The sequence below is a fragment of the Asterias amurensis genome, chromosome 10 (assembly GCF_032118995.1).
Source record: "Asterias amurensis chromosome 10, ASM3211899v1".
In the NCBI taxonomy this organism is placed as follows: domain Eukaryota; kingdom Metazoa; phylum Echinodermata; class Asteroidea; order Forcipulatida; family Asteriidae; genus Asterias; species Asterias amurensis.
In genome coordinates, this window is record NC_092657.1 from 13,239,309 (window position 1) to 13,250,151 (window position 10,843).

Below are 10,843 nucleotides of genomic sequence, written 5' to 3' on the forward strand. Positions count from 1 at the left end.
TTAAATTGTTTTCGTAGAGGCCCCATATATTTGTTCGTTGCATTATTGTGCTCCGTTAGTTTTAGGCAAAGTTTCACCTACAATGTAAAGTTTTACTTGTGTTGCGTTTGTGTGTTATTCTTCCTGTTATTGTTTTTGTGATTTGTACTTTATTTTTTCCTCTACCTCTATAGTTTTTAATATTATACTCTATGTTCTCTTTTTGGCTTTGCAGTAAGCTCAACATGAATGAATTGGTCACCATAGATGCGGGAGTCTTTGAACCATTGACGTCACTTGTTCAAGTACTGTAAGTAACAGTTGTTGTTTCTTGACGTAAATTTTGTATTTGTTTTTCTTTTTCTTTTTTCTAGTTGTATATAACTCTTTTTGAACTGATCGTGGATCCGTTTTTAAACCTTTGTGTCTCTTCCCATTCTTTTGTTTTTATGTTTCTTATTGCTGGTTCAGTTTATTTTTTGCCTGATGGGAGGGGTGGGGCTCTTTTGCATTTTTTACTCTTTCTGCGTCCTTGCTTTTAATTATCTTTCTGTTTTTGTCTTAATGTTCTTAATGCCTTTTTATTATTTTGTAAATAATTACACATTTTTAATGTATGGAAAGGGATATTGAAATTGAAGGCCTTCGGTCTACATTTTTAGGTAAACTGTTTTAATTCCAGGCATATATCTCTGCCTTTTGTTTTGTATTGTATATGTTTGTACTTTGTATGTGTTTTTATGCCGAATACAATACCAATACCAACACCAACATCAACACCAACACCAACACCAACACCAACACCAACACCAACACCAACACCAACACCAACACCAACACCAACACCAACACCAACACCAACACCAACACCAACACCAACACCAACACCAACACCAACACCAACACCAACACCAACACCAACACCAACACCAACACCAACACCAACACCAACACCAACACCAACACCAACACCAACACCAACACCAACACCAACACCAACACCAACACCAACACCAACACCAACACCAACACCAACACCAACACCAACACCAACACCAACACCAACACCAACACCAACACCAACACCAACACCAACACCAACACCAACACCAACACCAACACCAACACCAACACCAACACCAACACCAACACCAACACCAACACCAACACCAACACCAACACCAACACCAACACCAACACCAACACCAACACCAACACCAACACCAATACCAATACCAATACCAATACCAATACCAATAATAATATTAATAATAGTAATTGCATTTTCGCATTGCAGACACTACTTAGGCCTACTTAAATTAAATCTAGCTGCATTTAATTTGTTTTTCTCGTGGGTTCGGAAGGGTTAACAAGTACAATGAAACACATACCACGACAGATTATCAGAACAAAACATGTTTGTGTTAATTGTCACACTTAACTAGTATAAACACGTCCTTTAAAAAGCCAATCAAAGCTGGGATAGAAGACGTTTAAAGACACCGAACACCTTTGGTAATTGTCAAACACCAGTATTCTCCCTAAGTGTATCCGTAACATGCATAAAATAACAAACATGTGTGAAAATTTTGACTAAATATTGGTAATTAAAGTTGCAAGCAAACGATGACAGAAAAAAAAAAATTGTTGTACAAATTAGTGTGTTTTTAGATAAAAATAAAAGGCTTCTGCCAGAAGTCTTTTATTATTTTGATGAGAAACTACCTTTTTGTCAAAAACTTCGTTACTTCAGAGGGAGTCGTTTTTCGCAATTGTTTAAAGCAAGACACTCCACAATTGCTTCGTTTTTCGGATGGGACGTAAATCCGTCGGTCCAGTGTGTTGTGTAACGCAACACTAGTACGTGCAAGTCATACAAGAGTTTATACGTTTCAAAAAAGTTTTGTTTTTGCATTTTTACGGCAATATCGACCAGGTGTATAGCTGGATGCAGCTAAACAACTAAATATTCGGTCAGTTTGCAAAGTGGTCTGGTCCGACGTCTTTCCCAGCACTGTGCAGCAAACACTTCGAGCCGTCGTGCTTCGAGAATCCGGAATACACTACACATTTTGAAATGAAGAGAAAAGTTATTTTCTAAAACATGACGCCATCCCAACAATTTTGCCAGCTAGTGGGAAGTCGAAGAAGGTACCTGCAAGACGTAACGAACCTGAAGGAGGATTTTGCCTAACGTGAAAAAATCACGTATTGTTTCAACGTTGAGGGCATGTTTTTAGCTTGCGCCAAGCGTCACTATCATGTGTTGGCACTGCATGCGATTCATCGCACCTCGATTGACGTTACGAACAGCGCCCTCTCGGGTCGGGCTTATTTTCAAATTTGTTAATAACATGGAAACTATTGTATTTAAACCTTAGTTAATTGTTTAATCAAAGTCCACTCATCAAAACACATATTTTAGTGACAAAAGCTTTATTTTGACAAAATACCACTTCCAGGTGACTGGTAACATTTGAACTCAATTGGTCGCCGAAATTGCGAGAGAACAATGGAAGAACAAAAACACCCTTGTGTGTTTTCAGTTTATTGGTTATGATACCTTTGCTGATGTCTCGAAATCAATTCAAATATTTTTTTGTGAGAAATTACTTCTTTCTTAAAAGAAAAAAACAGTTATTTCAGAGGGATCCGTCTCTCAAAATGTGTTATAGGCCTACTATCAACATCACTCTATTGCTTGTTAAAGCCATTGAACCCTTTCAGTACAGAAAAAAAAAAAAAAGTTCACAGATTTACAAATAATTTACAGGGTTTACAGAAGGTAATGGTGAAAGACTTCTCTTGAAATATTAATCCATGAAATGCTTTACTTTTTGAGAAAACGGTAAAACAATATAAATTCTCGTTAGCGAGAATTACGGATTTGTTATAAACACATGTCATGACACGGCGAAACGCGCGAAAACAGGAGTGGGTTTTCCCGTTATTTTCTCCCGACTCCGATGTCAGATTGAGCCTAAATTTCCACAGGATTGTTATTTTATATATAAGTTGTGATACACGAAGTGTGGGACTTGGACAATACTGTTTACCGAAAGTGTATAATGGCTTTAAGTTATTTTTACGCTTACATGTATTTTGAGTTAAATACACTGGACACTGTTGGTAATTGTCAAAGACCAGTCTTCTCACTTGATGTATCTTAAAGGAACATTACATAATTGTTTTTTGCTAACAAAACAGTTGTTGGCAGTGTAAGCACTTTATGTAATCCACCATATACATAACCTGACAAACCTGTAGATGTTTGAGATCGATCGGTCATCTGGGTCACGAGAGAATAGTGAAAAACCGATTACAAATTTTGCATTGAGATTACTAATTTCTCGTCAAATATGATATTTCATACATAAATATTTAAAGGGTTGTTTCCAACTATCATCATTATACCGTTTAAGTTTGATGTAAATCTGTGATCTTCACGACTTTTGTTTCTTACCAATTATGTAAACGTTCGTTTAACATATGCAAAAAATAAAAAAAAAACATGTGAAAATTTGAGCTCAATCGGTCGTCGAAGTTGAGAGATAATAATGAAAGAAAAAACACCCTTGTCACAAGGACGAAGTTGTGTGCGTTCAGATGCTTGATTTTGAGACCTCAAACTCTAAATAATATGAGGTCTCGAAATCAAAACGTGCAAAATTACTTTTTTCTCGAAAACTACTTCACTTCAGAGGGAGCCATTTCTCACAATGTTTTATACTATCAACAGCTCTTCATTACTCGTTACCAAGTGAGGTTTTATGCTGATAAATATTTTGAGTAATTACCAATGAGTGTCCACTGTAGTCACGTTATTTTTCACGCTTACAGTTATTTTGAGTTAATATTTGTCTTTACCAACAGACGGCTAGACAGTAATCGTCTTGTAGAAATAAACGAAGACATGTTCCGAGGACTCGCAAAACTTAGATATCTGTAAGTACATTTTTGTTATAATTGTGTTTTCGATTTGTATGGACTCATATTATTGTATTACTATGTTTTATATTTCGAGGTGGAGATTCAAAGGACGGAGTTATTATAAAAAACAGAGTTTCTTTTGTAAAAAATCACGATTAATGTTTGTGTTTAACCTGTTTTAGACGCCTGGCAAATAACGAGATCCAAACGCTGAAATCCAACACATTCCGACACCTTAGCAGCCTGCTCTCTTTGTAAGTTGTAAGTTATTATTATTTCCCTGCACGACATTTGTTTTTAATATGAATACATTGGTATGTGGCAATTCACCGACACTGTTAGGCCATGATCAACCCCTGGTTTCCCTTTCATTTCGTCATACCAAAGCAATAATGAGGATACCTATAACAACATTCGGACTTTTCTGAAACAAAGTCACAGTTCGAGTGTCTGCTGACAATGTTAGAAGACTATGGAGAACCATACATGAACCCCCCCCCCCCAAAAAAAAAAAAAAAAAAAAAAAAAAAAAAAAAAGCGGTTTGTCTATCAACAAAGAATTAGGATTAACAAAACCATTTGTTTTTTGTGATGAATGTCAACCCCACCTCTGAAAAAAAAAATTATGTTATCTTGGAATTTCGAAAGTTAGACTTATTAAGTATCCCCATGCTCGTTTTCTAGCAGATGTCGTCATAGTAAATTTAATAATATATCAAGCTTTGCTAAGTACAACCAGTTTTTAATTCAAAGTCATGTTGATTTTCTGTTTTACAGGGATCTCGTACATAATCGTATTACATCCATTGAGCCGGCTGCATTTGCTGGGCTGGATAATCTAAAAGCATTGTGAGTATTGTTTGTATAAGAGATATTGTTTGTAAGAGTGAAGTAAGAGATACTGTGGCTTTTAGTAATAACAATTATTTCTGAAATTCGCCACATCATCTTGGAAGCTATCCATCTTTTTTTCTAACTATTTGTATAATTTTGTACGTGAATTCTTATTAAATAGTTAGCCTACAAGTTGTCCATAATGAAACAGTTGGTGTGAAATTAATTATGTTTACTTTGTAATTCCCAAAGGCATATTTCGGATAACCTGCTGACGGTTTTTCAACCCAACGTTTTCACTGGATTGCATTCGGTGCGTCACCTGTAAGTAAACTATTGCTTTAGCATGAAACGTTTCTCTTAAAGTGATGTGCCCACTTTGACTAAATTGGGTTATGTGGGTGTTTGGCATTTGTTGCAAACATAACTTAGGGCTCGTTTAAGTTGAAACAGTTGTATAAATCCAAGCGCAAGTGAGATTGTTCCAATCATGACTTCGCAGCACTTCGTCAACCCCTTCTACTTACCATCGTTAGTATTATCAATTATTTTGTAATACATATCTTTTCAGGGACATAGGCGACAACCCATGGACAGTTATCAAACCTGGGGCATTCAATGGTCTGGATAGTCTGGAATTACTGTAAGTTTAAATTATGCATTGATGGCAGAGTACACCTTTGTTTAAAGGCAGTGGACACTATTAGTATTTACTAAAAATAATTGTCAGTATAAACCTCACTTGGTAACGAGTAATGGGGAGAGGTTGAAAGTATAAAACATTGTGAGAAACGGCTCCCTCTGTAGTTTTTGAAAAAAGAAGTAATTTCCACGAAGTTGATTTCGAGACCTCAAGTTATAGAATTAGAGGTCTCGAAACCAAGTACCAAAAAACACACAACTTCGTGTGACAAGGGTGTTTTTTTCATTATTATTTGTACAGGTTTGTTATTTTTTGCATATGTTGATATACACCAAATGAGAAGACTGGTCTTTGCAATTACCATCAGTGTCCACTGTCTTTAAAGTATCCTCCCTTTTTTCTTTGGAAAAATGTGCAACTGCAAATGTGAACATTGCTTTGTCCATTGGTCAACGAAGTAATTAACATTTGCTATTTACCTAGCAATATAGTCAAATGTTCATGTAACTTTTCACTGCATAAAGCCCGGTTCATATTTTCTGCGAATGCGAATGCGAAGCATATTTGACGTGAATTTGACGTCACAACCCTCCTATTGCGAATTTTTGACGTCAACATTCGTATCACATTCGCATTCGCAGGAAGTATGAACCGGGCTTAACTTTGCAGTCACAACCGATATACATGAATAAACACACTTTTAAAAGCCGTAATCCTTGTAATTAACACTCTTTAAACTATTTTTGTTTTCGTAACCCAGCTTCCGGTAAAAACGTCGGGGTATTACCAATTATTCCATTTAGTTTTACCCGTAAACACCGACGTGTATTAGCACTGTAAACTCGGTACTACCCGAGCTATGCGAACACAAATATCACAGGCATAAATTACTTATAGGTAATTACTCGAGACAGTTAACTAAAGTATTGATAATACCCACGTATTTTGTACGGAAATTGTTCAACTAGTTTTCTTACATTCGGACTGAATGCTTCAAAATTATATGCATTGTTTTGTATGTTGTTTGTCATAATTAAATGGGCGACTTTTGGGACGCTTGGTGGCAGCATGTAAATCCACTGTTCTCGGTAATGCGCGCATGTTCAGAACTATCGAGAACAGTGGATTTTTACCTGGTTAGTCTGCTGCCACCTAGCGTTCCAAAGAATCCCGTTGTGTGTCCTTCTTGACTATGTTTTACTATTGTAGCAACTGATTTTGTTCGTGGCTTTGTTTTACTTCAGAGTTTTGAAGCGTCGTTCCAATGAGACAGTCGACTTCATAGTGAATAAACACGAACTGGAACATATGACACACCTCACCTCAGTGTAAGTTTAACCTTAGTTTATAATTTTCAATGAATTATTTCAAAACAACACCCCTCCAGCTATGAAAATGGTAAGGCCCTCGGGTAAACAACTCATTATACGGGAATGCTGTGAGCGTATCGCGTGATGTGGCACAACTGTCCCGGTCGTTGCTCGAGACAAATATGAATAAAGAAACTATCTTATAAACACAGGTGCAAGCTCGCGTGTCACGCCCATGTTTCCACATGTTTTACTGGTCATAAACAAAAGTTTATACATACCCACGTGACGCGCTCTCCACCAATAGGAATAGCGAAACTGTCTGGGGTATTTATGAATGAATGTTATCGGTGACGGATATGTCCGCGCCGCACATACAACTAGTAAACAACTCTATACTTAACTAAACTATTTAATCAAGGGTAACTTTCATATCAACCTATTACATTTAATTTTTTTATTCGTTTTTTTTTTCTTTTTCTGAAGGTTGGTTGACGATTCTAAACTGTGTTGTCTCCTTGACACGAAAACCATCGGAATCGACATTTGTGTTCCTGACAATGAGTTCCATACGGAGATACCTTACCTGAGCTGTAACCGGATTATGCACAGCTCCGTATTACGGGTATTCGTCTGGTGTCTTGGATTTAGCGCCCTCATCGGCAACGCGGGAATAATTGTATGGAGACTAAACATGAAAGACTCGGGCAAGCGTTCCCAATCGGTCCTCATTCTCAATCTGGCTGTGTCAGATCTCATCATGGGTGTGTACATGTTGATAGTCGGTGGAGCTGACGTTCATTATCAGGATGATTACTTTCTCCATGCGAACGACTGGAAGTCGAGCCCCATCTGTAAATTCGCCGGTTTCCTGTCGATGCTAAGCTCAGAAGCATCAGTGTTTTTCATTACAATGATCAGCATCGATCGATTCCTATGTGTGGTATTCCCATTTGGGAAGAAATGGTTCCGATTAGAATCGGCCCGAGTAGCGACGCTCGTCATGTGGTGTATAGCCCTAGCCATAAGCCTCCCTCCAGTGTTTCTACAGGATTTACTCGACGGCAAGAACCATACATTTTACGGGCTGTATGATATTTGTGTAGGGCTCCCTCTTGTGATCAAACCCAGGACAGGTTCATCAAACAAAACTCTTCTTGAGGTAACACTTTTGAACCAAACCGTAACACAGAAAGCCGGGCCTTCCTGGATATTCTCAGCCACAGTGTACTTGGGGATCAACTTCGCCTGTTGCCTGGTAGTCATCGTATGCTACTCAGCAATAGCGTTTGTAGTCATCATCAAGTTACCAGCGAAGAAGTTACATGCGAGGAAAGACAGAGAGCACCGCAGGAGGGAGATGACCATGGCAACGCGCATGCTCCTAATAGTCGGTACTGACTTCTGTTGTTGGATGCCAGTCATCATCATGGGAATTTTATCACAGTCTGGTGCCGTAGACATACCAGACGAGACATACGCTTGGGTTGTTGTCTTCGTGATACCGATCAACTCAGCGATTAACCCGTACCTCTACACGGTCTCCAACGCGAACTCAGTCACATTGAAGTGTTGTAAATGCCGCAAACCTGGCTTAATTGATGCAGTCCGTCTGAAACCTATGAACAGTCTGCAGACCAAAGATACACAATCGAATCGACGGAGTAGATCAGGAACAAACAATAATCTCTGATCGGAAGCCAGTCTGACCATGATAAAAGAAACTGGTCGGTGAATGATAAACAATTGCGAAACACAACTTCAGTTTGTATTACTGTCTGGGGACGGGTAGCCTTGATATAAACTGTATCTGATCGTCGTAATACAGACTTGTAGGTGAATGACAAACAATATTGCGAACCAAAATTTCAGTTTGTGTCACTATCGGGGGCCGGTGTTGCGGTTTCAACTTTCCGCTGTGTTCAGTTTTCCGAACGACCAAACACGGTAGCATTACGTCATGCGATGCCTGCGCACAGCAAGCGAAAGTAGTCCATTTTTAGTGCCGTATTGAGTCATCCGTTACCCTCCGGTAGCTGTCATGGCGGTGTCCACGAGTCGAGTACGACTAGCGGCAAACGCGTGGATCGTACGAGTTGTTTTTTATGCAAGCAGAGTCTGACCTGCCTAAAGCTGTACCCATGAATACATGTAAAGATGGGGCAAGAGATTATGTGACTGCATTGACAATAATCTTAATTATAAACAATTTGGGGTCACTGCTGAGAGAACTACAGTACTCGCAAGGGTACTCGCGGCGGTATCTGACAGGTCACCCGGATAACTGAACACGCCGGAAAGCTAAAACCATTCGAACAACGTGCTGATATGTCCGACTACGTCACCAGAGACACTAGTCCACTTGTTTTGTAATTGCAAGGTGTCTCTGTATTTTTGGCGTCAGATAAAACACTGGTTGACTAATACACTGAACATTGACATTAATTTTGACAACACGACTAAGCTGTTTGGTGTCCTTAATAGAAAATGGTCTGCTCTCAATTTAATTCTCATTCTTTGCCGTTTTCATATTTATCGGATGAAGATGAACGACAGAAAGCCTTCATTTGTTCTTATCAAAAAGGAAATAAATCACTATTTTGTAATGGAAAAAATGATCTTTGTTAAGAATAACAACTTAGATAAGTTCAATACCAAATGGGAGCCTTTTGTATTGCTATGTACCGACTAAATGCCTTGCATAATCATCAAACTTCCTGTTTTTGCAATTTGCCTTTCTCTCTTAGTATCGTTCTATAAGTAGTTGGTTTTACCAGTAGTCTGTGTAGCTTTGTACATTGAAGAAACTTGAATAAATTTCCCCCTCCAGGGAAAAAAAAAAAAAAAAAAAAAAAAAAAAGACTACGTCACCAGGAAAACTGCACACGGCGGAAGACTGAAACCGCCACACTTGGTCACCTTGATAGAAAAAGTATCTGGTTAGGTTGTTGTGATTCAATAGGTATACACGTAAGGAGTCTGAAATGTTGACAGATTGTCGCACTTCTATTGCTGTATTGATTTATCCAATGGAAATGTTAAACGTAAGACTCTATGAAATCACCGTATCGTCCACTATGGACCTCCTTTTTCGCAAAATTCTTATGGCGAATACACATTCTGAGAATTGTTTTGGGCACAAACTGTCTAATTTTAAACGCTTCTTAGATTGTGTACTCTGATATTAAATTTCTCCTGCGTGGAAACAACCTCTTCAGATAACTTTTGATCTAAACATACTGGTATAATAAGCATGAAAGACAAACTTTAAAATCACAAATGTACAGCTAATTATGACCAGTGGTCATGGCAGATCCATGTTATGCCAGGTTTTATGAACAAACATTTTTCATATTTATCATTTTCATTTGTCCCTAGACGAATCCCATCATATACAAGGGTAATAAGACATGCTCACAAACTAATTGAACGTGATTTCCGACTTGGGTCAAGTCCACAATTCAAGAGGGGGGGGGGGTAAGTTCTACACATCAAACTTCCCAGGGCGGCGTTTTTGGTGCTCTGGTGATAAAAACACTCACTGCCCGTCACACCGTATGTTTAGCACCACACAAACACAACCCACACGACTTGACAGACGGACAGACATAAACATTAGTGGGTATTGTAAAGACAGTGGACACTATTGTTAATTACTCAAAATAAATTCTAGCATAGACCTTACTTGGTAACGAGTAATGGGGTTGGTTATATAAAACATTGTGGAAAACGGCTCCCTCGGAAGTAAAGTAGTTTTCGAGAAAGAAGTAATTTTCCACTAAGTTTGATTTCGAGACCTCAGATTTTAAATTTGAGGTCTCGAAATAAAGCATCTGAAAACACACAACTTCGTGTGACAATTGTGTTTTTTTCTTTCGTTATTGTCTCGCAACTTCGACCAATTGGGTTCAAATTTCCACAGGTTTGTTATGTTATGCATATGTTGAGATACACCAACCGCGACGGCTAATCTTTTACAATGACCAATAGTGTCAAATGTCTTCAAGAAAACTTCTAAGAATGCTGTTAACTCTATGTTTTAAAAACCTGGTGTTAAACACCCAAACTCTCTCCAGGCAGACAGCTTTACTATTCTGTGATTAGTAGACTTTTTCTGCATTCATTTTCATTACAGTTTTAATGTTCG

The 10,843-nt window shown here is 38.2% G+C and overlaps 1 protein-coding gene across 1 annotated transcript; it reads left to right on the forward strand.

The window, feature by feature from the left end:
• The first annotated feature begins 224 nt into the window (after window positions 1-224).
• Window positions 225-9,229, forward strand: LOC139943071 (G-protein coupled receptor GRL101-like). The gene is made up of 8 exons (XM_071939883.1): window positions 225-289; window positions 3,853-3,924; window positions 4,092-4,163; window positions 4,687-4,758; window positions 4,996-5,067; window positions 5,315-5,386; window positions 6,631-6,714; window positions 7,183-9,229. The coding sequence occupies exons 1-8, from the start codon at window positions 225-227 to the stop codon at window positions 8,387-8,389; spliced, it is 1,716 nt and encodes a 571-aa protein (XP_071795984.1). The 3' UTR covers window positions 8,390-9,229.
• Window positions 9,230-10,843: the final 1,614 nt, after the last annotated feature.

Coding starts and splice junctions, on each gene's coding strand:
- LOC139943071 (XM_071939883.1), top strand. CDS start 225: ATGAATGAATTGGTCACCATAGATGCGGGAGTCTTTGAACCATTGACG. Junction 5,068..5,314: donor TTGCATTCGGTGCGTCACCT/GTAAGTAAACTA, acceptor ATATCTTTTCAG/GGACATAGGCGACAACCCAT. Junction 5,387..6,630: donor CTGGATAGTCTGGAATTACT/GTAAGTTTAAAT, acceptor GTTTTACTTCAG/AGTTTTGAAGCGTCGTTCCA.